Here is a 27,844-nt window from a genome sequence, read left to right on the forward strand (position 1 = left end):
CTTGATCAGATTTTTATTTCTTGAGTTTTAGCTGCTTCCCATCACAGAGAGACCAGCATCCTGTTTTTTGCTTCCTAATTTTTAGCCACTTTCACCCTATCTCTACTCGGAGATATTTATCATGAAAAACAATTCATGGTAATGCTGTCATTTGAAATTAAATGCGATTAACTTGCATTGACTGTTCTTTTTGATAAAGGAAGATGATACAATGAGAAGCAGAATGGACCCACCACTGTGACATCACTATGATCCAAAAAGTTCATTTAGCATGGATCTTGAAACTTTCATCTGGGATATCCGATCATGAAGATGCCATAGATTTAAAATCAATTCAACCCACAATTCTAACCATAACCATGGGCTACGAATAGACTCTTGACAAAAATTGAGAGACACGTTTACACAGTAAGTCCTACAATTAGATGGTAAGGATTTTCAGATTATGACATCTGAACGGTAGACCCAGTTAGATGAATGATCTGGATCATACTCACAGGGGCAAAACCCAATTTGAAGTCTCTCCCCCACCCTCCTTCTCAACTCGTCTTCTACAAATGGGTCCACTAAGATTCCATGGAATAATTTTTCTTGGTTGCCAAACATGCCCTTAATCAAGGGTGGGTGCAAAGCTCTTCCAACATTAGCTCCAAGGAACACTTTCCATTTTAAAACCTATACGTTTGCAAAGAAGAAGAGCCAATTGAACTTTGGAAATATCACAGACAGGGACTACACAAGCAGCATGAGATCTATGTGCTACAAAAGTTATATCTTGACTGTAATTTCAAAACTCTCCTGTGTCATCACCAACTTGCTTGGGTGGCCGACTTTTTACCTAGGCCAAATTCTTGTTCGAGTCCGTGTTTTGACATAACTTGGCCAACTCAGTACTTGATCGCACCACACGGAGTTGAACTCAATTCAATACATAAAAACTGTTATTCCTACACTTCTATACAGGCATGGGTTTGGGGCCTTCGAATTTTTTTCATTTTTTTAAATTACAAATTTCATTTATCATTCAAAAAAAAAAATGTATTCAATCTGTAAAGCATATTACAATACTGGGGACACCCGGAAAGAGCACCCAGTCCCCTTACAATCACCACAAACAGCCTTTCCACTTCCAATTTCAATACACTGATCCCACTAACCAATGTGGGAGTAAACCTAAGCAGTAATACTACAATAAATGACAGCACATACAAGAAAAACACACTGCTAGACATTGATGTGTCTTACCCAAATGGTAGTTTACTTTGCCCACATCTCCATCTTTTAAAAGTAGAAGCTTCTGACCATGGAGTAAAAAGGAGAGCAATTGAAAGCCTCCAGTGCTTCCATCCAACATCATGATCACCCCTACTCACACAGCAGATTTTCCAGCAGCCTATAAGCACAGCAACCTGTCTATGATCATCTTCCTTCCACTAAGCTTGTAATAGAACCAACATCTCCAGCTTCTGAAATTGGACTTGTCGACGTAAAATTATTATATAGAGAAGGGTTAGGAGGCATTTGCAGGCCTTCAATGCTTCCTTCCAACATCTCCAACACCATACTCATTGAAGGCCGATGCATCGGCATCATCTGTGTACACCACAAACCAACCAAGACCATCTTCCTTAAAGTCTCCTCTTCAACCCATTCAAAATCGCCCAGGCCAATATCTTCTTGTTGATTGAGACGCTTATAAATCCAGTCTGGCAAATATCTTGTACTGGAGTTTACTGATCCAAAAGACATGATCTTTCTTCCTGAAGCCATTTCTAACAACATCATCCCATAGCTAAAAACATCCGACTTCTTAGAGACTCTTCCCCACCAAATTTCGGGTGCAGTATAACCTGGTGTCCCTCTGGGGCAACTTATCACGAAATCAATATCTCTTGTTACACATATCTTAGCTATCCCGAAATCGGAGATCCTTGGAAAATAATTTCCATCTAAAAGAATGTTAGCTGGTTTTACATCGAGATGCAAAATACTAATGCTGCACCCATGGTTGTAAGTACTCAAGCCCTCGAGCAATGCCAACAGCAACTTCGAATGGTTTTCTCCACCCAAGAATATGTCTTAGCTCCCTGTTGTAGATGAGCTTATCAAGAGATCTGTTGGGCATAAACTCATAGACGAGAGCTCTGCTGGGCCCCTCTGAACAGAAACCAAGGAGACGAATGATATTAACATGGCTAGTCTTCCCGATGCTTGCAACCTCGGTAATGAATTCATTTTCACCATTCTTGGAGTCTCTTAGGACCTTAACGGCAACCAAACTTTCATCATGGAGCACACCTCTGAACACACTACCAAAACCTCCATCACCTATTTTATGACTAAAGGAACTGGTCATGGTTTCGATATCTGAATACTTATATCTTTTTGGACCGAAGTATCCATAATTCTCTGGAAATACATCCACTTGAGGAGTACTCTTTGTTTTCTTCCGCCAAAAGAAGATTGGCTTGATTGCTAAGAATTTCTTTCTGTAGAGAGAATAAGATTAGACTTTTTTCATCTATAATCAAACAACTGTGAATTAGTCAACGTCTAAGCAAAACCAAAAACAAAAAAAAGGGCAAGTGATTGATCATGAGTGGCAGGAATGACAATATCAGCAAAGAGTGTCTGTAAATGTAAGAGAGGTTTTTTGCTATAAAAGGTGATAAATTATGAGTACAGAGGTGAAAATTGACAAGTAGTTGACATGCTCTATGTAAAGACCTCCATCAGGGAAGGATATTAAAACCAGAGAACAAATTGCTTTGGTTTCCACCATTAAAAAAATCTAGATAGATTTGCAAATTTAATATACAGGGGCATTTGGGTAAAAAAAATTATTCCTCATGAAAATGAATGGATTCTCTTTAAATTTTAGAGAAACTATAAAGTTGCATAATAATACCCAATAAGTTTAACTAAATATGGTACCAAAAAATTAAAATGATGGGGTCTGAAGCCATAGTACAAGAAAACAAATTCACTTCTATACTTTAATGCACTTCCTAACAAACAAACGAATGAAATAGAACTAGAATTCAAATGATATTCTTTTAAAATTCTAATTAATCGAACTTCCAAAGGGAGTAAAAACTTTAATATTAATTGAATTCTTTTGCATGATGGCTATTTGAGGAAATCAAGGACAACAATTCTTGTTGAAGCTTCATTCTCCCACGTAAAGCGTCTGTTGAATTAGGAAACTTGCTTTGGGCATTAAAGTGAATTAACCAAACACTTGAAGATTTATGCTAATTAATTTCTGAATATGTAAAAGTTATTGGAATCCGATGAACTAAATTCCATTTTTTCTAGATTAAGTAGCTGAAGAAACTAGGATTATGAAAACCAAATTCCAGTAATAGATTACTCTTTACGTCTGTCAGTGGGTGAAAGTCCCTGAGGTGTTGTTTTGACTCTTATCACCAAAATTCATAGCACAGTAGTGGATTCTGGGACAAGTTTCCATTGCAGGGCAAACCAGGCAGCCAACGGTGACAGGGGTCCTCGCCAAAGTTAATCATTGAGCAACAATGTGGAATAATTTGGATTTGAAGGCTCCATTGTTGATTTGCATCACAAAGATCATATTCCATTCAATGAGTGCAAAATTCTTCAGATTCAAAGTCTGTTCTATTTATAATGGACTGATCCTTGAATAAGGCTGTAATTATGTTTTACTAGGCAGCAGAAGAGGAAGTATTTGGTTCTGCTAAAATAAGTATTTCAAGGTTATATTCTCAGAGCATGGACTCCAGAGATCTTCTATGGGGTCATCGCTAATTCTTTTGATGCTAAGGAAAAGTACTTTAAAAAGTAATATCAAGGATAAGTGCAGCATACCTAGCAGGAGGAGCTCTCTGTCCCTGGATGCTGATAATTTCTTCGTTCATCTCCAACATCTGCGCGAAATCTTGCACCAGCTGCTGTGGCTGCTGGTACTGCCCATCTTGATGATTGCTTCTAAATCCATTTTCCTCAATGACTTCTTCTAAAGTGAAATTACCAACATGGTGGCTTTCTTCATCCAAAACAAAATTCTCTGTTTCAATTTCCAGACCTTGCTCTGCTTCTTTCTCCAACAGATCTATTTTGTTTATTTCATTCAGTGTCTGCTTACTAAAGCTCGATGTAAAATGATTGTTCTCTTGCATTCGTTGAAGAAACATTTCATTCATTATTGATGAACTGGTAAAGGTGCCTCCAAACCGCGGATTACCTAAAAAAAAAGAAAATAAAGAAAATAAAAATGAGAAGCTGAATGATCCTGTTAAGTTGTCAGCACAAAAGAACATTCTACGCTGCTCTAAGTTGCCGCCTTACTTTTATTCTTCCTCGATCTGATTTTCTCACTATTTTCTAAACTTTTGGTCACTGCTTCTACAATGGTAACCCGCCTCAATGGTTGGTGAGAGGAATCCTCTGTGACAAGCTGATTACTTCCATCTTTATCTTCAATTGCAGGACAACTGTGAACATGCTTTGCCTGACTACTTTCACCCTCTACAAAATTTTGGACAAAAGTCTCTGATACCATATGTTGCTCTTGCGGATGTCCCTCTTTAATTGTGGAATTTGAATTCTCCGGGCTAGATTTAATTGTCGTCCCTTGAGAATCACTTGTTACTATGTCACTTGTATTGAACTTGCAGATCTTTGTTGAATGCCCTTGCCGGCAGCAGTTCAAGCAGTACGAAGGTAGATTCTCATAGTGTAGATCTTGCCAAAACCCTCCTCTTCCAATTCCAATCCACACTCGATGAGGGAGTTCCGTCAAAAGAGTGACTTCCACACAGACTCGTGCAACATTGGTTCGAGATAGGATCCGTGTCGGATCATCAATTGCGAGAGCTCTTCCAACTAAAGATGATATGGAGAACAAGACAACCTCTTGGAAGAAAACCAAGTTGAGGAAAGGGAGCGAAATCCAAACAGCAGCCGAAGAAGGATCTTCTCGTGATGGTCGAAATTGAGGAGTCCATTTAAAAACCTTCATCAGATGACCTTTAACCCACCATGTGTTTCTGACCCATATTCGTATCATGTCAAATTCGTTGTCTAATCTAATGAAAACATGGTGAGGATCTAGTAAGGTAATGGAGCAACTGCCTTTGAGTTTCCAACACCTAGAAACCCATTCTCTGATCTGGGCCAAGCCCGGCCATGAACGGGGGAACTTCCCCACAAGGCAATATTTGAACTTCTCAGCATTTGAACTAATAACAGATTCATTGAAGTATATGGCAGGCTCACCTCTGTAAACAGAGACCTTTGGAGAATTGTGGGGTTCATTCATCTGTTGCTCTGTTGTTTTCTGATATCCATTGCTTTGATTACGGAGTGCTTCTGCATAGGAGAAACGGGGTCGATTAACTGAAGGCTTTGGATCATTGGTGAGAGGAGAAACAACCTTAGGAATATGGGCTGCAACATTCCTCCGATCCTCCATTTTTTTCTGACACCCATATCTCCAATTGCTCTGGTGGGTTTTGAGAATTGGTCGATTGGTTGAACAGTGTGTATTATTGGCTAGAGAAGAAATGTGTTTTGCAACAGGATCATTGAAGCTTGTTATCTGTTGATGTTCAGAGGCAGAGAAGAAGTTGAGATTGTTGGTGTTGGTGTTGCTATCAGCAGTGTATTTTTTGGAATAGAAGGTTCGAATCACCCACTCCTTTGTGGACTCCTTTCTATTCCCAGCAGTAACGGGTTTCCAGTGTAGTCTCTTCTTCTCTCGCAGGGCTCTCTTGGGGGATTTCTCAGCTCCATTAACTTCCTCCATAGCATCAAACTCCTACCATCCTCTTCAATATTCCCTGTACACAAAACCCATTTGCTATTTTCAAGAATCAGAGCCTGCCTTGGTGATGAGGATGTTGTACAGGAGAAATACACATAGAAATAGAAGAAAAACGCTATGAAATTTTAAATTCATTAGGATTTGATAATGTCAATTCGGGGAAACAGATGAACTCTCGTTGTTTTAAACGTTGAATCCAAATTGTTGAAAATTTCGAGATTATCAAGGCAAAACACGTACTAAATTCACAACGGCTTGATTAAAAAAAAAAGGAGTCTTTTTCATTCAAAGGACGACAAAAAAAATGGCGCGAAGCTACAAGGAACCTCCCTTGCTCAACGTTATATGCAAAAATTCGAAATTATTCGTCTTTTTAATCAACTTCATCTTCTTCTTCTTCTCCCCCATCCCTTCTTTTACTTGGGCCCTGTTTGTTTTGTATGTTGAGAACCTATTTGAGTCTAATAATCGGTTTTGGACTCACAATCGGTTCTAAAAATCCAAAACAAAGAGGGCCTTAGATTGTAATTCAGAGCTTGATTACTGTTGACTTGGCTTGATTATCCTCGTTTGTTGACACTTGACAGTGAATGAGATAAGATCCGATGTCCTTTTGATTTAGGACATGGGCTCTGCCTTCTGTTCTTGGGTTTTCTCTTATGACCCTCTTTTGACTCCGGGACCCCACCGGGTAAGAATCAGGCACTTGATTAGTTGATTGTGATCGGTGGGGCCCAACATGGCTCTCTTACAACTCCTTCATGCCCGGACCCACGACGAGAAATGACATATTAGCCCCTTTTTAAACTCAGTAAGTACAGCTCTCCCTAGTCTAAAAGAAGATTTATAAATACACTAGAGAGGGTTGTCCCAAGTAAAAAAAAAAGAATATATATCACTTCCCTTTGTGGCTTCAATCTCTCTGCTGGAGTTGAAATCCACTTGCCCGTTGTAGTTAGACTTCCGCCTCTCGAGAAGTTCATAAAATGAATTCCACTTCGCAGCATGACATTTACCTAGGGGTGCAACTTTGGCCCTGTGAGCCCTAACTCACCCTGAGTCCGAACAGGGTCTGGATTGGATTTTCCAACCCTGAGGGTGGGTCAGGGTTCATTTTTTAGGCCCTGACTCAGGGTCGGGTTCAGGGTTGATACCTCGGGTCAGCCCGACCCTGTTTTATAATATAGAATTGAACCATTTGTGCGTATTTCTTTTGTTAATGTTTTCTATTACTTTGAATGTTCCTTTAGATTATTATTATTATTATTATTATTAATTGTCTCTGCTGGCCCTTCATGCTGTTGAATTCATATTGTCTTATTTTGTTCCCTTTCTTTGTTTATTGATCATTGTGTTCTGTATGATATGTTGCTGCTTTATTTTTGCACTCTTAACAAGTATTTGTACTAGGGTCAGTTAGGGCCGGCCTGGCCCGCCCTATTGGCCCTGATTGGGCCGGGCTAGGGCCGCGCTGAGCCCTGTAGGGCGGGCATTGGGCTGAGGTTTGTTGGCCCTGACTCAGGGTCAGGGCCCAAATAATGGGATCCAGAGTTGGGCTAGGGTTTTGAAAAACCCAGTCCAACCTGACCCTGTTGCAGCCCTACGTTTACCACCTTCCGAAGGACTCTTAAAAACAGCTTCACCGCCAGAAGCGGCGATCGAAAAGTGTTTTTCGAACGGATTTAATCCTATGCCTCTCGATCCTTCTGATCATATGATCAAGCTTAGCAACTCCAGAACAGAATGGAGTTGCTGAAAGGATGACGCAGTTGAGTGTTCATTCAATCCACCGCCTGCGGACTAGCTTCTCTGCTAAATCAGAGCGAAGTCTACCATAGCCTGGTCTGTCTATGTTGGCCGCCTTCCCTAAAGCAACTTATTCTGAAAAATAATGCCGAACATAGAGAGGCAAAACATGGAGGTATCTATACAACACCGCACCTATGGACACTAGAGTTCTAGTGGTCATCGGCCTTAGCTTGTCTTTGGTCTATGGTCTAAAAGTATTTAAGATTGTAGGAAAATGGGGAGAAAATAAATATATGCATAGGTCACCCAAGATTGCACTGGGTTTTCTCCTTACTTTCCTGCAATCTATACTTTATTGCCTCAAGGCAGGTCTTGGTTCAAAACCAAACAACTCCTTGACATTAAAAGTCCACGTGTTGAAGAGGGGCCACACATGAGGGGCAGTGTTTAAGTCTAAATGGTTAAATAACGCCAACACTAACAGCTTAAGCTTCTGGAGTAATTGGTAGTTTCAGAGGGTGTGCCTCATTCTCTTTATTACACTTTTCTAATTAGCTGCTAATGGCTCTTACAATTCTAGGGGGAAAAAAACTACCAATAGCTAATGAGATAAGTTCTTAATAAAGTTAAGAGTTTCATCAGAACAATGGGGTGTGGTCTGAAGAAAAATCGAGTTCTTGCATATTGAGCACACTCAACATCTACTAATGAAAATTCTGTTTCGATGCCACTTTTTGGTAATAGACCAGTCAATTGAAATATGCATATTTCGTACACAATAAGGATGTAAGCACGACAGTAGTGGGTGCTGAAAATTTTACATCATGACTTCATTCCAATACAATAAAACAAGGAATAATACTCAATATAGGATAGTACATACAGGAAAACACATTGCTAGAAATTATGACATCTTAGACAAATGGTAGCTTAGTTTTTTCACATCTCCATCTATTGAAGATTTAGTTTCTGACCCTGATGGAGCCTTTTTTTTTTTTTTAATGAAATAGAGACTTTATTCAAAACAAAAAAAGATTACAGTTTCACATCAGTGTGGAGAGAGAGAGAGAGAGAGAGAGAGAGAGAGAGAGGAAAACTCTGTCTGCTCCTACCATGCACCATGCAGTCATCTAAACAGTAGGCTAAAAGACTCAAGAAAAACCAGATTCCATGGGAAGAAAATTATCAAACATGAATGATAGTAATGATAATAATATAATAACAAGAATAAAATCATGGCTACAGAGAGAGAGAGAGAGAGAGAGAGAGAGAGAGAGAGAGAGAGAGAGAGAGAGAGAGAGTACCCTCCGCAAACTGAGTCCTTAAAGCCCCGGACTAGGCCAACCGATCCGTTAGATCATTGACACTCCTAAGGACATGTAGAAAGGACCTTGAAGGAGTGTATAGAAAAGGCTTAAGAGGTATTTGCAACCCTCCAATGCGTCCTTCCTTCCATCTTCACCACCATGCCCACTAAACGTTGATCCGTCAGCAGTCTGTACACATCACTGCATTTCTAAGATCATCTTCCTTCTAATGAGTTTGTAATAGAAACTGAAGGATCCACATCTGAAGCTTCTGAAACTGAAATTGTTGATTTCAAAGGATTATATAGAAAGTCTAGGGGGCAGTTGCAAGGTTTCAATGCTTCCTTCCAACATCTCCAACACCATACTCATTGAAGGCCGATAAGCGGGGTTTAGCTGTGTACACCACAAACCGACCAAGGCCATCTTCTTTTCGTTCTCATCCTTATTAACACATGTAAATCCTCCCAGACCTATATCTTCTTGGTCGCTGAGGCGCTTATATATCCAATAATGTAAATATCTTCCGCTATAGCTTTTTTCTCTTAGATCCATATTCTTTCTTCCTGAAACCATTTCTAACAGCATTATTCCAAAGCTAAACACATCTGACTTATCAGAAGCACTTCCCAATAAAACTAGTTCGGGTGCAATATAACCAATTGTCCCTCTGGGCCAACTCATCTTCAGCGAGTTAAAATCTCTTGTTGGGCAGAGTTTAGATAGCCCGAAGTCGGATATCTTTGGACACAAGTCTTCGTCTAAAAGAATGTTGGATGGTTTTATGTCAAAATGCAAAATACTAATGCTGCACCCACGGTGTAAGTACTCCAGCCCTCGAGCAACGCCAACTACGATTTGGAATAGTTTCTCCCACCCCAAAATAGGTCTTAGCTCCCTGGTATATATGAACTTATCAAGAGATCCATTGTGCAGATACTCATAGATGAGTGCTCTGTGGGACCCCTCTGAACAGAAACCGAGGAGAATAATGACATTATGATGGCTGGTCCTCCCGATACATGTGATCTCGCTAATGAATTCTTTTTCACCATTCTTAGAGTCTCTCAGAATCTTAATGGCAACCAAACTTTTGTCAGGGAGCATCCCTTTAAACACAGGACCAAAACCTCCTTCCCCTATTTTATACCTAAATGAACGGGTCATGGTCTCGATATCTAAGTACTTATATCTTTTCAGACCGGGGTATCCATAATTCTCTAGAAATGCATCAGTAGTTGGAGTACTCTTTGTTTTCTTCCTCCAAAAGAAGATTGGCGTGTTTGCAAAGAATCTCCTTCTGTAAAGAAAGAATAATATTAGAACCACTTTCCCCCTATAATCAAACCTCCATGAATTTATCCATATCTAACAAAAGAAAGCAAGTGACTAAATCACAACTGTTAGAAATGGCAGTTTGAACAGAAACACTTCTCCCCTATAATCAAACCTCCAAGAATTTATCCATATCTAAGAAAAGAAAGCTAGTAAATAAATCACTAGTGTCGGAAATGACAGTTTCAACAGTGGGAGTTTCCGTTAAGTGTTTTGAGTGGTTTTTTCTAAAGAAGATGGAACCTAACCCTGCTATAGCAAGTTAAAAAGTGATAGATTTATGAATGAAAGGCTAAAAATCGACAGGTACTTGACATCCTCTACGTAAAGAGATCCATCATAGAAGGATACTAGATGTAGAGAAATGAAATGCTTTGGTTTCCACAGTAAATAATCTCAATAGGGATGCAAAATCAATGTACTGGGAGTTTAGGACAATTGATGTTTAAAACATCAATATTCATGAAGATCAATAGACTATCGTCAATTTTTAAAGAAATTTTATCACTGAAAACATAAAAATAAAGGGTCTGAAGCCATAGTATAAGAAATAAGTTGACTTCTATACTTCTTCCTTGCAATTCCTTGCAAAGCAACATTGGAAATAGAACTAGACAGCAAATGCAGTTCTCTTAAATTGCCAAATAATGGAAAGATCTAAAGGTTCTGAAATTACAAAGGAGTAACAACTATAATAAAAATGTAATTTCTTTTCTATCATGGTTAGTTGAGGAAATCAAGGATAAAAATCCTTATAGAAGCTTCTTCCTCACCAATTATCTACTGGACTAGGAAACTCGCGTTCGGTGTTAAATTGGATTGACCAAAATTCCAAATATCCGTGCTTAACTAATTTCGGAATACGTGAAAGTTCTACAAATTTGATCCAACAAAATTCTATTTTCTATAGGTTAGATGGCTAGAAAAACTAGTATTATGATAACCAAATTTCAGTTCTAGATGACTCTCTATATGTCATCTAATGGGTGAACGTAGCAGAGGTGTGGTTTTGACCCCTCTCGCAAAAATTCAAGTGAAAATAATGCATTTTGGCGTAAGTCCATGTTGAAGTGCAAAACAGGCAGCCAACAAAGACAGGAGTCCTTACCAAAGGTAATGAGTGAGCAAGGATGTGGAATACTTGGGATCCGAAATTGTTGATATGGATCACACAGATCATGCTCCATTTAAGGTTTGTATAATGGTCCAGTGAGAGAGTTTGTTGATATGCATCACACGGATCATACTTGGGATCTGTAATTTTTTATATGCATCACACGGATCATACTTGGGATCTGTATTTTTTGGTATGCATCATACAGATCATACCCAAGTTCTGTAACTATGTTTTCCGTCCTCTGGCACAGAATTGGAAAACTTTGGTTCTTCTATAATGAGTATTTTATGTTATATTCTCTATGGATGAACTAGTGTCAGGATAGTATAGAATATGAGCCTGGATAGGATAGAATGGAAGAAAATGATCCATGTACATGAACCCAACTAGTGTCAGGATTAGACTTAGTCAATTTGAACCGGGTAGATCCTTTCACCTTCTTCATGAAAATTTTCTAAACGATTCATTAGCCGACCCCAACTAGTTTGGGACAAAGGCTGAGTTGAGTTGAGTTGAGTATTCTCTATGGATGAACTCCAGACATCTTCTATAGGAGGTCATTGTCAATTCCTACATTTCTACAAGAAAACTACTTGAAAAGTTATATAAACAAAGTAAATGCAGCATACCTAGTAGGAGGGGCTCTCTTTCCCTGGCTTTTCTTATTCTCATCATTCATCATCACCACGTGAGTGAAATCATGTTCATATTTTTTAGGGACTTCTTCTAAAATGAAATTACCAGCCTGGGGGCTTTCTTCATCCAAAACAAGATTATTCTCTGTTGCAATTTCCAGCACTAGCTCTTCTTCTTTCTCTAACAGACCTATTTTGTTTTTCTCATCCGGTGTATGCTTCTTAATTGTCATTGTCGAAAGATCTTCCTCTTGCATTCCTTGAAGAAACACTTCATTTAATATTAATGAACTGCTAAAGGTGCCTCCAAACCCCAGATTACCTAAGGAAAAAAAAACATGTCAGAAGCTGAATGGTTCTATTCATTTGTCAACAAAAATAAGCAATCTCTGCTGCTCTCAGTTGCTTCTTACCCTCGTTCGTTCTTGATTTCATTTTCTCACTATTTTCGAAACGTTTGGTTAGTGCTTCTACAAGAGTAACTCGGGGCGATGGCGGCTGAGAAGAAGCCTCTGTGGCAAGCTGATTAATTCCATCTTTATACTGAATTGGAGGACAAATTTGAGCATGATTTCCCTTACTACTTTCACCCTTCACGGAATTTTGGACAGAAGCTTCAGTTACCGTACTTTGCTCTTGCACATGCCCATCTTCTTGAATTGCGGAATTCAAATTCTCAGGGCTGGATTCTGTTGTCTTCTCTTGAAAATGGAATGCAGAATTCAAATTCTCAGTGCTACATCCTGTTGTCTTCTCTTGAGAATTGCCTGTTACGACATCATTTGTATTAAATTTGCAGATCCTTGTGGAATGCCCTTGATGGCAGCAGTTTGAACAGTACGAAGTTAAATTCTCATAGTGTATATCTTGCCAAAAACCTCTTCCTCCAGTTCCAATCCACACTTGACGAGGGAGCTCCATCAGAAGATTCACTTCCACACAGACTCGTGCAACATTGGTTCGAGATAGAATTCTTGTCGGAACATCAATTGCGAGGGCTTTCCCAACTAAAGACGCTATGGAGAACAAGATGTCTTCTTGGAAGAAAACCACAGGGAGGGAAGGCAGTGCAATCCAAACAGCTGACGAAGAAGGTTCTTCTCGTGTGGGTCGAAATTGAGTAGTCCATTTAAAAACCTTCATCAGATGGCCTTTAACCCACCATCTGTTTCTGACCCATATTCGTATCATGTCAAATTCGTTGTCTAATTTAATGAAAACATGGTGATGATCTAGTAAAGTGACGGAGCAACTGCCTTTGAGTTTCCAACATCTAGCAACCCATTCTCTGATCTGGGCTAGTCCCGGCCATGAACGGGGGAACTTCCCCACAAGACAATATTTGAACTTCTCAGCATTTGAACTAATAACAGATTCGTCAAAGTGTATTGCAGGCTTACCTGTTGGAAAATTAGAGATAAAGATAAACTGATGATGGTTACTTAGAGATTTTAAGAGTGGTGTATGTAGATCAGAATACAAATTAAATTAAGGAAGATGTATCGATTTGAAAAGACAAAATTGTGTGAAAAACCCACTTGCTGATTTTTGAAGAAGATGCAAAAAAGAAGGCTGAGTAGTGCCACTTGGTCACTCTCCTTAAGAATCATATTTGCCCCCTAGGTGCAATCGGGATCAACGAATCGATGCTCCAAGATAAAACAGCTCACGGGCTCCAGTAGATGCGCACTAGCTGACTAGTCCACTTCAAATCACTTTGAAACTGTGCTGAGTCGAAACAAAAACGGAGGAACAAAGAGGAAAACAATACTTAAGGAGAGAAATCGTTTTTCTGTATGTTTCTGTGTGTCTGGCGGAGGAACTCTTCTCTTCTTTATAGAGAGAGATGCCCCTTGGAAGAGAAAATGTCTCGCTGCAACAGTCACTTCTCATGGCTGTTTAGAGAAGATGAACCGCACCAAAACAGTCACAAAACGGCAATAAAAATTAAAGGACGCAATTAAAAAACTTTTAGGAAACTGACTGTAGTTTAGAATGGTAAATGATGGGTATGAAAAACAGCAGCTAATTAGCTGTCGACACGTGGCCCCAGGATGGCCCACCACAAATCCAAAGTCGGCTCAGGGGCAATCCGGTAATTACCTAAGGGTAGGTAAACCTAAACCCGTAAAAGGTCGACACTTGTCCTGGGGTAGGTAATCCAACCACCCCAGGTCTCCCTCTATAAAAGGCCTCTCAAGGTTCAGATCAAGGAATAATAACTTCTCAATAAAAACTCTTACAAACTCGCTCTGCACTCCTGCTCATACTGACTTGAGTGTCGAAGGGCCTGTCCGGAGTAACGACTCCGGGTTGGTCTTCTGACCTCGTGTGCTCCTGTGCAGGGCTTAGCTCCTTCACTTCAGCTCCTCGGGTCTTCCAGCTCAGTTCTTACGTCACTGCCGTATCTGTTACCGATTTTAGGCCTAACAGATTGGCGTCATCCGTGGGACCACGAACTAAAAGCTGTTCGAATCACCTATACCAAATGGCAGGGCGGAAGAGTGCTCGGGTACCAACTGCACGAACTACAAGAGCCGTGCTACCTCGCAGGACCCGGAGCGAGCGAATCGCCTCACAGGTGGTGGCTACTTCTGCTACAGCAGAACAAAGCCCAGCTCGTTCGGAACACCTCAATCCCACACCCACTCTGGATCAAGTTCAAGCTCTCTTTCAACAGATGACGGCCCTTGTCGGTCAATACCAACAACTAATCCAAGCGCCTCCCCAACATCCTCCAGAAGCTCCACGACCTGTACAGGAAAGGTCGAATGCCCACAGGGGAGAGCCAGCGCACCCCAGTGGAGACCGGACCCACCACTCCACAAGGCGAGTCCATCACTCCATAACCAGGCATGCCCATACAGAACCTCACCACCGTCGGAGGTCGCGGTCCCGCTCTGCGCGAAAGCACCGAGCCCAAGGAGACTGCGCACCGCAGAAAAAATTCTGGCCTCATCGAAGGAGTCTGGAAAGTCAGTCCGGCTCTGCGGCGAGCCCATCGGTGGAAAAAAATAGGTCGTTGGACCGACCAGACCGTAGAGCTGATCCAATGCTACGAAGGATAGAAGAAATGGACCACCGTATAGAAGAGCTCGCAAAAGATCAGAGCCGGCCTGCTGCGCGGGCGTTCTCAAGCAGGACGCCGTTCACCGACGATGTTATGAACGCCCCGGCGCCCAGGGGGTTTAAAATGCCAACCGTCCCGCAATATGACGGGACCACTAACCTGTAGACCATTTGGAAACGTTCAGAACGATGATGCTCCTCCACGGCGCGTCTGATGGCTTCCTCTGCAGAGCATTCCCGACCACACTAACTGGTGCGGCCCGGGACTGGTACTCAAGGATCAAATCGAACACCATCAGCAACTTTGAAGACTTTGGGGACGATCTGGTTCGCCATTTCATGAGCAGCCGTAGGCCAAGGAAAACAACAGCATCCTTAATGGCCTTGCGGTAGGAGGACAACGAACCTCTGAAGGTGTTCGTCAGCCGTTTCAACAGGGAGGCACTCCAAGTGCCGAATTTGGATCTCTCAGCCGCCATGAACGCGCTCCTCTCAGGCACTAGATCCAACAATTTCCGCCGGTCAGTGGCTCGCCAAAATCCACACTCACTGGCAGATTTGATGGCCGGAGCGGAGGAATATATCGCAGTGGAAGAAACACTGGCGGCCCTGGACTCAAATCGGAGGAGAACCTATGAAGACAAGAACCCTACCAAGCAGCGTAGGGATGATAAGGCCGCCAGAAGAGAGAGGTCCCCCCAGAGGAGGGAAGAGAACTTTACCCTTCTCAACACCTCCCGGAGACACATACTGGCCGCAATAAGAGGTGAAGAGTTCGTAAGGTGGCCGACCAGAATGATCTCCAAGGGAAATAAGAGAGACAAGTCGAAGTACTGTCGGTTCCACAGGGACCACGGTCACGACACAGACGAGAGCTGGCAGCTCAAGGAAGAAATTGAGCTGCTGATCGGCCGGGGATATTTGAAAAAGTATGTCAGAAGTGACGGCAACAGAAGAGAGCGCAGAGAGAAGAGTCCCCAGGGCCAGAGTCCTCGACGGTCACAGCCGCCCCCTGCCCGGGATCGATCTCCCCTGCCATCCAGTCCACAACCAGAGGCACACCGATCCCAGCCAAGGGGGGTCATCGGTACGATTATGGGTGGACCGGCCGCTGGGGGCACGTCATCTGCTGCTCGAAAAGCATATGCACGCCGAGTCAATGCCGTGCACACATGCAGCAAAAAGATGAACACGAAGAATGAGATCTCCTTTTCAGATGCGGATCTCGACAACTTGATACAACCTCACGACGACGCACTGGTCATAACCATGCTCGTCGCAAACTGGGAGTTGAAGAAAATCCTTGTCGACAACGAGAGTTCCGCTGATATCCTGTACTATCATGCTTTCAAGAAAATGATGATAAGTGATGACCGTTTGAGGCCGGCAAACTCCGATCTGTTCGGTTTCTCAGGGGAGGTCGTGAAAGTGGAAGGACAGATTGAACTCTCAGTCCTCCTCGGAGAGCCGCCCTGTCAAGCCTTCGCGATGGTCAATTTCCTGGTAGTGAGGGCCTCTTCGGTCTATAACGCTATCTTGGGACGACCCGGCCAGAACTTAATCCGCGCAGTCGCTTCAGCGTATCACCAGAAGATGGAGTTTATAACGCCAAACGGCGTGGGTGAGGTCAGAGGAGATCAACCACAGTCCAGAGAGTGCTATGCCATGGCACTCAAAGGCAAAAATGCATCGGAATCGTTGCCGATTGAGCTACTTGATCTGAGAGACGAAGCCAGGTGACTGAACCCGCCGAAGATCTCAGAAAATACTATCAATAGCCTGCCGCCCGACACAAAAGCGGATGCCATTGTAGTTACACTTGTGTGGATAATGAAAAAAGGCTACTGCTTCTTTGCAAAGTTCCGAGTTCCTCAGATCATGCCGCTACTTGGTTCGCCCCAGCTCGTCTCCACAAAGACTGGGAGCGCACTCCTGGTCGGGAACGGGCCCGCGCAGAAAAACCAAACCGTCTCGGAAACCCAGTTCACTAAAACTTGGGTACTCACTGCTTGGTTCGCCCCGGCTCGTCTCCACAAAGACTGGAAGCGCACTCCTGGTCGGGAACGGGCCCACGCAGAAAAACCAAACCATCTCAGAAACCCAGTTCACTAAAACTTGGGTACTCACTGCTTGGTTCGCTTCGGCTCGTCTCCACAAAGACCGGGAGCGCACTCTGTCGGGAATGGGCCCACGTAGAAAAACCAAACCGTCTTAGAAACCCAGTTCACTAAAACTTGGGTACTTGTTGCTTGGTTCGCCCCGGCTCGTCTCCACAAAGACCAGGAGTGCACTCCTGGTCGGGAACGGGCCTGCGCAGAAAAACCAAACCATCTCAGAAACCTAGTTCACTAAAACTTGGGTACTCGCTGCTTGGGTCGCCCCGGCTCGTCTCCACAAAGACTGGAAGCGCACTCCTGGTCGGGAACGGGCCTGCCAGAAAAACCAAACCATCTCAGAAACCCAGTTCACTAAAACTTGGGTACTCGCTGCTTGGTTAGCCCCGGCTCGTCTCCACAAAGACCGGGAGCGCACTCCTAGTCGGGAACGGGCCCACGCAGAAAAACCAAACCATCTCAGAAACCCAGTTCACTAAAACTTGGGTACTCACTGTTTGGTTCGCCCCGGCTCGTCTCTGTGGACCCCGATCCGAGGACGGCGCGGGAACGGGTCCCTGCAATCCTCTAGATCTCCACAAAGTGAAGGAGAGCTCTGCTAAAGAACTCTCGAAACGGATGCCACCCTCACAGCATAGCATGAGTGGCGATATAAAAAGAAAGAGATACATCCTGATCCGGAGCCAGGGCTCGAAACCAAGATATATCTTAAAATAACTCAGAGTCTCCATCCATGGATGCGCCATGGAACCAAAACAAATGCTCTGTTTGCAATGGATAACCAGAGATACAGAAGGTCCGTGCCTGGTGACGAATGGAGAAGGTCCGAAGAGCGCCCACAATTCGCCCGAGTGCGAACACTTGGTCTCTTATGCCATTTTTCATTAACTTCGAAGAAGTTTGGGTAAAAATATGTGAAATGGGAACAAATATCCTCGAGTGAACGTCTACCTAATCATGCATGACTCGGGGATGAAATAATAAACACACATAAAGTAAGATAAAAGATGTGTCACCTAATGACAACTAGGTTATGAGTGACATGCTAATAGGTGTCTAAGTTCTGATGGACAAACACATACAAGCTATAGCTAAAGGTATAGGATCAGTACAAGGAAGTACGAAAACACATCAAAACATACAATAACAACACAACAAATCCTAAAACTCCAAACGATTTAGCCCGAGTCCTCGGATGGTCTGATGTTCATCCAAAGAAGCCTACGTATCCCCGCCTCCACAAGAATCAAGGCAACGTAGTTCTTCGCACCTATTATAAACTATGATGCTTAAGACACTTAGACCTCTATCTTAGACTCGATCTAAAAGACCGGACTAGTTCTTAAAGCTTCTTGTACGCTTATTTTAATTCCAGTGAATTGTAGATTTTAGGACATCCTATATGCCCTAACTAAATGCAGGTTAGCCCTAAGCTAATGCAGGTGGTTCCTACAGCCTATGTGTGACTAGGCTGTGCATCCTAAGGAAAACAATGAGATCACACGCATCTTAGACCTAGCCATCAGTCGGCGATCTGAATCGCCAACTGACCGGACGGAGGCGTAACAGACTCCTAACTCTAACACAAACACAAACAAAACACGCAACAAATCAAAGTCAAACTCCTAACTCTAAAACTCTCTATCTAGGACAAACTCCTAACTCTAGAGGAAGATCTTGTTGAAAATAAGGTTTTGAAGAAAAATGATTAAAACATTTATTTACAAAGTTTGGCTGGACTTGGGATGAAAATCCCAAGCTGCACTACGTACCTCGTGGAAGAGGATCAAGCCAACGTAGTTCGAAACGAACTCTTCTAACTAAAACCTAACACTCCAAATGATTTAAGGTTTTTTTTTTAATATTTTTCAAATGTTTTTGATATTTTTAAAGTTTTCAAATATTTTTGAGTTTCAAATTTCTAATGTTTTTTGGATTTTAAAGCTTTTCCAATGCTCTGAACCTTTTTAAATGTTTTCAATCTTAAAGGGAACACGCAAGAACACATAAACATAACCACAAACTAGGGCAAAGCCCTAAAGCAAAAGGGGAAACCCCGAATAAGCAACTAGCGTCTCAAAGAGACGAACCACAAGAAGTAAACAAATGTCCCAAGAACAGAGAAAACAATCTAAGGCCCCAAGCAGGGAAGGCTCTATATGACTGAGCCAGTCTCTAATGGAAAAACTCCTGACTAATAACACTAGGGAGGGAGTACAAATGAGTCAGAGACTCTCTAATAACACTACCAAGTCAAAGACTCGCTCTAAAAGAGAAGGCCACTCTAACATGAGGCTAGGTAAGCCTCCTAAAGGGAAACTCTCTATATGAGACAATGCTTGTCTCCGAGACACAAATGACGTAAACAAGGGTTCTGATAAGACTGGGCAAGTCTCCTATATACAAAGGAGGGGTATGCTACTTGGACTGAACAAGTCCCCTAAGGATGGGCTTGGGCTAGCGCCTTCATCGCCCCTGCAATGAGGGAAAGACCCTATCTAAAAGGTGTCTTAAAAGACTAGAAAAGTCTACTAAAATAAGAGGGGAGCGCTACTCAGACCGGGCAGGTCCCCTAAGGATGGGCTTGGGATGACTTTGGGCAGCAAACGCGATTTGTTGCAGTGTACTGCAAATGGTTCTAGAGTAGGTATACTGAACTAACCAAATATCATCCCCAAGTTGTCGGAAAGCTGAACTGATGGAACAAAGCTAAAGCCCAAGAGATTACTGATTGAACATACCAGAAGTTTCAGACTATACCGGCAGCAGCTCACTATGACAAGATCTGAATTCTTCGCACTTTTTCAACCGCAACGGTGGTCAAGGGAAAATCAATGTAGCTTGTCCTTTTATCAAACACTTGCCGGACCATCACTGTGAGTTATTTCATCAATAGCCGGTTGAATGTGAAATTGTAACCATCCATTTCAAAAAGCCAGGAACCCTCACTTCCACTCACTGCTATCCAGTAGAGTTCAAGACTAAAAATCCAAAGAACATGCAATAGCAATATCAAGGCATATGAACAGTTGATTGAAAAGCTTATAAGAGCAGGTACGATTATTAGAGCATTATACTATAACCCCACTGATACAGTAGGATTCACGAGCATTAAAGATGGACAAATATTTCAGCTAAGCGAAACATGCTGATTTCACATGAGGACAATTGGTTAATTCACTATGAATGCAACCAACAAACATATCCAAGAAGATCAAATCACTCCTAAAATAAAAGATCAATGAGAAATCATGTGATTCACATCTCCATACCCGTGACATAGGGTCAATTGATAACCCAGATATTTGCATGACATGGGTCCAAATAGTCATTACATTAGCATTTTCCATTTGGCACAGACAATTTCATCATCCATTATCCATAAGACATTTAAATTAATCCAGGAAACCCAAAACCTTTCGCTTTCAATGGCTAATGACCAAAACAGAGTCCAAATCACAGCATTAAACCTGATCTATTCACATAAATCAACTTATGATACCAGAAAACATTAGCATTACAATCAATTTTTATCTCCCATAACAGATCGACCAACTTGTGATCCGTTTATAATATGAAGCAAAGTCGAGATTTAGGTTTCAATGATCGAAACCAAAACCTATTCAAGATCAAACTAAAACAGGACATCAACACTTATAACACAAACAAAATAATCAAGCTAATTATATAAAAAATAAAAAAATAAAAAAAATAAAAAATACCTGAAACTGCAGAATTTAACGCCTCCTTCTTTTCTTCCAATATAAACAATGAAATTGAATATGCCGATGTAATTCACCTGACCAGAACTCTTAAAGCTGTGAAATGCTACCTGACCGGAGCTCCGGCAATTCAGCCGGAATTTAGCCAAGGAAGATGAAGAATGGATTATGGTTTGGGGTTAAGCTTTGGTGAAAACGGGTTTGATAGGATGATAGAGATGGGTTAGACTATAGGGGAGAAGCTGGGTAAAAATGGGTTTGGGTTAAAAACGGAGTAAATGGAGATTGAGATACGGCCTGAAAAGGGGGTAGGTGGAGGAGGTGGTAATGGAGCCGGAGAAGGGGGTTGCGGATGGTTGTGGGTTACAGAGATAGAAGATGGTGGCGGTTGGAAGAAGGCTGGAGCTCCGGCAAGAGGGCCGGAGGATGAAGGTGGCTCGGATTTCGGTGATGGCGGTTGGAGGTGACAGAGGTGGCCGGCCGAAGTTGCAGGGAAATGGGGTTTGTGGCCGGAAGAAGAAAAATAAGAAGAAGAAGATAGAAGAAGAAGATAGAAGAGGCTGGAGCTCCGGCTTGCCGGCCGAAGGAGATGGTCGGAGATGGGGAGATAGGGAGATGGAGAAGCACCAACACCTCACCCTCCTCTCTCTGCTTCTCTGCCCTTTTTCCCCCTTTTTTTTTGTTTCGGTGGATGGATGCAGTTGCAGAGGAGAAGAAGGTGGAATTAATGGAGGTCGGATTTAATGTGGTTTGCCGGAGATTGTGAGTTTGGGTTTTGAAGTGGGTTTGGCTTGAGTAGAAGGAGAGGGGAAGATGATGGTGGTGGTGGCTGTTGGGGAGACTTGAAAAGAGGGTTTAATGTGAGCCCAAATAGAGGAGAAGATAGGTGGCTGGCCGGATTCCGGTGAACATCCCACCGGAGAAGAAGGGTGGTGGTAGAGAGGTTTGGGTAAAATGGGTTCTAAACTGAAAATGAAGAAGAAGAAGAAGAAAAGGGGTGGTGGTTGACCAGTGATGGGGATGAGGCTCGCCGGAGAAGGGAGAAGAGAGAAATGGCTGAGCCTCTCTCTCTCTGTTTCTGCAGATGGGTTTCTTAAAATAAAAAAAAGGTTGAAGATGGTGAGGTTTGGAACCGGAACTGGTTGTGGGGTTCGTTGATGATGGATAGAGGGGTAGATGGGTTTGGATTTTAAGGGTCTCTCCTTCTTCCTCTCTCTCGGCTCTCTGGTAAATAAAATAAAAAAATCTCCTCCCTTCCCAACCCTTGTTCGTTGGGTTTATAGAGAAGAAGGGAAAGACAAATGATGTTTTCTACCCCCATTTCCCCCTTTTGGACAGCCCCCTATAGTGTATCTACCCATACTCCTTTTCACAGCTGAGGGGTGGCTCGAGTGAGAAAAAGAGATGATATACTCAACCCCTCCTGCTTCATGGGCAACCCCCACCTATGCATTTTGGCTACTCTTCAAACATGGGGAAGGTGGTCCGGGGTAAAAGCAGAGGAGAAAAAATTTGCAACAAATATCTCTTGACAAATGATCTCAACCCTCCAAATCACCTTTATGGATGGAGGGTTGGGATCGAGGGTTTCTTAACAACCTAGGAAGCTTCCAATGAAGCTTCCTAAGATGCTCTCTCAACTAATCCTAGCTCTTAACCTCCCTTAATCTAGATTATGCTTTAAACATTACTTGAAAAGAAAGAAAAGAATCTTTCTTATTTACAGAATTGCCCAGCTCCTGGATAATGCACCCCTAAATTATGTTGTACACTAATCTACGCACCCACATATCCTCCTGGACAGCCCAAAATTGCAAATTTGAACTGGTTTTTCAGATTCCAGCACAACCCCTTTTCTGGCTAAATCGCCACCCTTCTAAACTTGCCCTACGACACTGTCTTAGCTTGTTTATTAGGCAGACGCGCACGGATCTTGACGAAATTTTACAGGGACCCTGGTGGGACCCTAAGCTAACCTATGGCACAATTTGGGACCTTAGAACACTAGTTTATTAGGGCAATTGCTTAAAACAAAATGTAAAAGGATTCGGTCAAAATGGGGTGTCTACAGTCTCCACAAAGACTGGAAGCGCACTCTTGGTCGGGAACGGGCCCGCGCAGTAAAACCAAACCATCTCAGAAACCCAGTTCACTAAAACTTGGGTACTCGCTGCTTGGTTCGCCCCGGCTCGTCTCCACAAAGACCGGGAGCGCACTCCTGGTCGGGAACGGGCTCTTGCAGAAAAACCAAACCATCTCAGAAACCCAGTTCACTAAAACTTTGGTACTCGCTGCTTGGTTCGCCCGAGCTCGTCTCCACAAAGACCGGGAGCGCACTCCTGGTCGGGAACGGGCCCGCGCAGAAAAACCAAACTCTCTCAGAAACCCAGTTCACTAAAACTTGGGTACTCGCTGCTTGGTTCCCCCCGGCTCGTCTCCACAAAGACCGGGAGCGCACTCCTGGTCGGGAACGGGCCCGCGCAGAAAAATCAAACCGTCGCAGAAACCCAGTTCACTAAAACTTAGGTGCTCGCTGCTTGGTTCGCTTCGGCTCGTCTCCACAAAGACCGGGAGCGCACTCCTAGTCAGGAACGGGCCCGGGCAGAAAACCAAACCCTTGCAAAAACCCAAGTTCAATAAAACTTAGTCATCCTAAGCTGTTCAGAACATCTCCAGCCAAACTGGATATAACGCGTGGGTAAAACTTAACCTGAAGAAGGGTAAGTTGTAGCTCATCTGTTTTTCAGCATACCTCAGATGGAGGACCTGAAATGGTTGACCTGAATCAGTTTCCAGTTCATCCGTTCCTCAAGCCGACCAGGATATAGCGCAATGCACTACAGGACAAAACTCTGGTCATCTGAAGCCAACCAGGATATAGCGCAATGCGCTATAGGACAAAACTCTAGTCATCTGAAGCCGACCAGGACTAAGGGCAATGCGCTACAGGACAAAACTCTGGTCATTTGAAGCCGACCAGGACTAGGTGTGATTCGCTACAGGACAAAATTCTGGTCATCTCAAGCCGACCAGGATATAGCGCAATGCGCTACAGGACAAAACTCTAGTCATCTGAAGCCGACCAGGATATAGCGCAATGCGCTACAGGAAAAAACTCTGGTCATCTGAAGCCGACCAGGACTAAGCGCAATGCGCTACAGGATAAAACTCTAGTCATCTGAAGCCGACCAGGACTAGGCGTGATTCGCTACAGGACAAAATTCTGGTCATCTCAAGCCGACCAGGATATAGCGCAATGCGCTACAGGAACAAAATCTGGTCATCTCAAGCTGACCAGAATATGACGCGTCCGCTAGATGACAAAAATCAGTCTGGCCCAAGCCGGACAGAATATGACGCGTCTACTAGACGACAAAAATCAGATTCCCCAGGCCGAACAGACGGCTTGGCCGAACAGAATATGACGCGTCCGCTAGACGACAAAAATCGGATTTCCCAGGTCGGACAGACGGCTTGGCCGGACAGAATATGACGCGTCCGCTAGATGACAAAAATCAGTCCTGCCCGACAGAATATGACGCGTCCACTAGACGACAAAAATCAGATTCCCCAGGCCGGACAGATTTTCCGGGCCGGACAGACGGCTTGGCTGAACAGATTTTCCAAGCCGGACAGAATATGACGCGTCCGCTAGATGACAAAAATCAGTCCGGCCCAAGCCGGACAGAATATGACGCGTCCGCTAGACGACAAAAATCAGATTTCCCAGGCCAGACAGACGGCTTAGCCGGAAAGATTTTCTGGACAGATTCCCCAGGCCGGACAGACGGCTTGGCCGAACAGATTTTCCGGGCTGGACAGACGGCTTGGCCGAACAGATTTTCCTGGCCGTACAGACTGCTTGGCCGAACAGATTTTCCGAGCCGGACAGACGGCTTGGCTGGACAGATTTTCCGAGCCGGACAGACGGCTTGGCCGAACAGATTTTCCGGGCCGGACAGACAGCTTGGCCGGACAGACGGCTTGGTCGAACAGATTTTCCGGGCCGGACAGACGGCTTGGTTGAACAAATTTTCCTGGCCTGACAGATGGCTTGGCCGAACAGAATATGACGCGTCCGCTAGATGACAAAAATGAGATTTCTCAGGCCGGACAGACGGCTTTACCAGACAAAATTTCCGGACTGATTTCCAGACCGGACAGACAGAATTTCCGGACTGATTTCGTGGCCGGACAGACAAAATTTCCGGACTGATCTCTAGGCCGGACAGACAGAATTTCCGGACTGTTTCCCAGGCCGGACAGACAGAGTTTTCCGAACAGATTCCACAGGCCGGACAGACGGCTTAGCCGGACAGACTCCATAGGCCGGACAAACGGCTTCGCCGGAACAGATTTTCCGAACAGACTCCCCCCGTTCAGGAATATAACTCATCACACTTCCCCAAATCACTACAATGACTTGGAAAACTGGGGGGCAACTGATGGGTATGAAAAACAGCAGCTAATTAGCTGTCGACACGTGGCCCCAGGATGGCCCACCACAAATCCAGGCATCCAGCGTCGGCCCAGGGGCAATCCGGTGTGTCGAAGGGCCTGTCCGGAGTAACGACTCCGGGTTGGCCTTCTGACCTCGTGTGCTCCTGTGCAGGGCTCAGCTCCTTCACTTCGGCTCCTCGGGTGTTCCAGCTCAGCTCTTACGTCACTGCCGTATCTGTTACCGATTTTAGGCCTAACAGTAAACACTCTATTTAAGATGGAAAATAAAAACTATTTTCTTAAATAAAAAGATAATTTTTTGTTTGAACCCAAACCAAAACCAAAACCCAAACCCAAGCCCAGACTTCGGACCACGGGCCGGCCCGGCGCACCCATGTGTTTATTATGTATTTTGGCTCTTTTTGAAACAAGCTCACCCAAACAAATCCAATGCTCCTTGAAAGGGCCAAGCCTTTGTTTCCACACCACCTCTTATATATGGAGGCAAAAGTTCCTTCAACTTCCCAATGTGGGACAACAAATCTTGCATTAGATTTCAAACCCAGTCCCACAACACACATGGTCTTGGGTTCAAGTTTTAAGACAACACTAAAAGAGTTTAAAAAGTAATAGGAAGATTCTTTATTTTTGTTGAGTTGGGTGTCTTGAATACAAATCTTTATAGCATGCTTTATATAAAGGGGCTTTTAGGGCTTATTTCGTGAGCAAGTCTTGTAAAGAGGGATGAGAGCTCTAAAGAAAGGGGAAAAGGGTGTGCTAGGGTTTGTAGAGGGTTTGGTGAGAGAGAGACCGATCTTCTCTTGTAATCTCTGAATCTTATAGTGGATTTTCTCGTCGCCTCTGCCGTGGAGTAGGCTTTTGCCGAACCATGTAAATCTTTGTGTCTTTGTGTGATTGCTTGTGTTTATTCTTTTGTTTTACTTTGCCAATGAAATCACATATTGCTATTGGGGTTTTCACAACAATTTTGAATCTTCCCTTCAAAATTGAGTTAAAAAATATTTTATCACCTTTGTAAACAGACACCTTTGGAGAATTGTGGGGTGAATTCCTCAGATCCTCTGTTGTTTTTCGATATCCATTGCTTTGATTACTGATGGCTTCTGCATAGGAGAAACGAGGTCGATTAACTGAAGGCTTTGGATCATTGGCGAGAGGAGAAACGTCCTTGGGAATATGGGCTGCATTATTCGTCTGATCCTCTATTCTTTTCTGACACCCAATTCTCCAATTGCTGTGCTGGGTTTTGAGAATTGGTCGATTGGTTGAACACTTTGTATCATTGGGTAGAAAAGGAATGGGGTTAGCAATAGGATCATTGGAGCTTGTTATTTGTTGATGTTCAGAGGCAGAGATGAAGTTGGGATTGTAGCTGTAATTGTTGCTATCAGCAGTGTTGTTTTTGGAATAGAAGGTTTGAATCGCCCAATCCTTGGTGGACTCAGCCTGCAGCCTCTTCTTCTCCCGTAGTGGGGTTCTCTTTGGGGATTTCTCAGCTCCATTAACTTCCTTCATAGCATTAAACTTCAATACACACTGTACACAAATCCCATCTGCTCTTTTCAAGAACCCGGAGAGTCGTGAAGGTATGGCGCAGGAAATGTCAAGTGGTTGTCGAGGTTTTCATCACAACTCCATGACCCAGATCAGAGAAGTAGAAAACTCGTCTCACCCATGGTCAATGAAGGATAATCTCTTGGTCCTCTTGGAAGTTTTGTTTTGAATTCAGGTGGCAATGTATCCCAATCACCTCACGCGTTTATTATTAGATAGAAAGTTCCGCAGTGATGTCTTGACTTGACTGACCATTGACTGACTAATGCAGATGGAAAAGGCTGTGACCGGCTAAAATGGGATTGATATCCCGAGATTTTATATGGTGTACGGACCACACTATATGATGATCCAACCCTCAAATCTATAGGGCTGGGATCATCCAATAGAAATGATTTTTCGGGCACATTAAGGACGGTTTGGATCATCCTATAGTGTGGTCTGTACAGTACTTTTTGAAAAATAAGGGACTATAACCATATAAAATCTCTAATATCCTCACCTCCATTTTTCATAAGAGGAAAGTGTTCCTGCGCTGCTGCAGCGCACTTTTCTCTTTTTACAATAGCAATTATTTCTTCAATTTACACTTCTGATTGGATGTTATGGTTAAAACGGAATCCCTTTTCTGAAAATAAAGGAGGGTAAATATGGCCATCAGAAAAGTATTTATCAAGGACATGAGTGTAATTGAGGGGCAAAAACACACAGTACCCCTGTTATGTTGAAAATTTGAAATATGCAGGAAGTTGAAATACGGGTAGAAATAGAAGAAAAACGGTATGAAATTTTAAATTCATATATTTGTTGAGATTTTATATGGTGTAAGCCCTTATAGTCCCGTATTTTTCAAAAAGTGCTGTATGGACCACACTTTAGGATGATCCAAACTGTCCAATGTGATGGGCCACAACGTAAATAAGTTGTGCCCAAAAAATCATTTCTATAGGATCATCCTAACCCTCCAATCTATAGAGG

At 43.2% G+C, this 27,844-nt stretch overlaps 2 protein-coding genes across 4 annotated transcripts; both read right to left on the reverse strand.

Annotated features, from left to right (window-relative positions):
* Positions 1 to 1,004: 1,004 nt before the first annotated feature.
* Positions 1,005 to 8,989, reverse strand: LOC143853483 (uncharacterized). 3 transcript variants are annotated; one of them, XM_077363271.1, is made up of 4 exons: positions 8,857 to 8,989; positions 4,327 to 5,819; positions 3,847 to 4,222; positions 1,005 to 2,489 (listed from the first exon to the last, which is right to left on the reverse strand). In XM_077363271.1, exons 2-4 carry the CDS (start codon positions 5,783 to 5,785, stop codon positions 1,991 to 1,993), a joined length of 2,334 nt encoding a protein of 777 aa, XP_077219386.1. In that variant the 5' UTR covers positions 5,786 to 5,819; positions 8,857 to 8,989; the 3' UTR covers positions 1,005 to 1,990. The 3 variants fall into 3 exon arrangements, with proteins under 3 accessions (XP_077219386.1, XP_077219385.1, XP_077219387.1); XM_077363270.1 differs by lacking the exon at positions 8,857 to 8,989 and having other exon boundaries at positions 4,327 to 6,553; XM_077363272.1 differs by lacking the exon at positions 8,857 to 8,989 and having other exon boundaries at positions 5,257 to 6,552.
* LOC143853482 (uncharacterized) lies at positions 8,679 to 27,073 on the reverse strand. The gene is made up of 4 exons (XM_077363269.1): positions 26,323 to 27,073; positions 12,360 to 13,346; positions 11,941 to 12,268; positions 8,679 to 10,159 (listed from the first exon to the last, which is right to left on the reverse strand). The coding sequence occupies exons 1-4, from the start codon at positions 26,825 to 26,827 to the stop codon at positions 9,160 to 9,162; spliced, it is 2,820 nt and encodes a 939-aa protein (XP_077219384.1). The 5' UTR covers positions 26,828 to 27,073; the 3' UTR covers positions 8,679 to 9,159.
* Positions 27,074 to 27,844: the final 771 nt, after the last annotated feature.

This window comes from Tasmannia lanceolata, unplaced genomic scaffold (genome assembly GCF_043159265.1).
Source record: "Tasmannia lanceolata isolate RefF3 unplaced genomic scaffold, GAP_Taslan_0.1 ptg000019l, whole genome shotgun sequence".
Taxonomy (NCBI): Eukaryota; Viridiplantae; Streptophyta; class Magnoliopsida; order Canellales; family Winteraceae; genus Tasmannia; species Tasmannia lanceolata.

Excerpts from the sequence above, each read along its gene's own strand:
- LOC143853483 (XM_077363271.1), bottom strand. The coding sequence starts at position 5,785 with ATGGAGGAAGTTAATGGAGCTGAGAAATCCCCCAAGAGAGCCCTGCGA. Across the intron at positions 4,223-4,326 it reads CAGATCGAGGAAGAATAAAA|GTAATCCGCGGTTTGGAGGC; the intron begins GTAAGGCGGCAA and ends CTTTTTTTTTAG. Across the intron at positions 2,490-3,846 it reads CAGAGAGCTCCTCCTGCTAG|AAAGAAATTCTTAGCAATCA; the intron begins GTATGCTGCACT and ends TTCTCTCTACAG.
- LOC143853482 (XM_077363269.1), bottom strand. The coding sequence starts at position 26,827 with ATGAAGGAAGTTAATGGAGCTGAGAAATCCCCAAAGAGAACCCCACTA. Across the intron at positions 12,269-12,359 it reads GAAATCAAGAACGAACGAGG|GTAATCTGGGGTTTGGAGGC; the intron begins GTAAGAAGCAAC and ends TTTTTTCCTTAG. Across the intron at positions 10,160-11,940 it reads AAGAGAGCCCCTCCTACTAG|AAGGAGATTCTTTGCAAACA; the intron begins GTATGCTGCATT and ends CTTTCTTTACAG.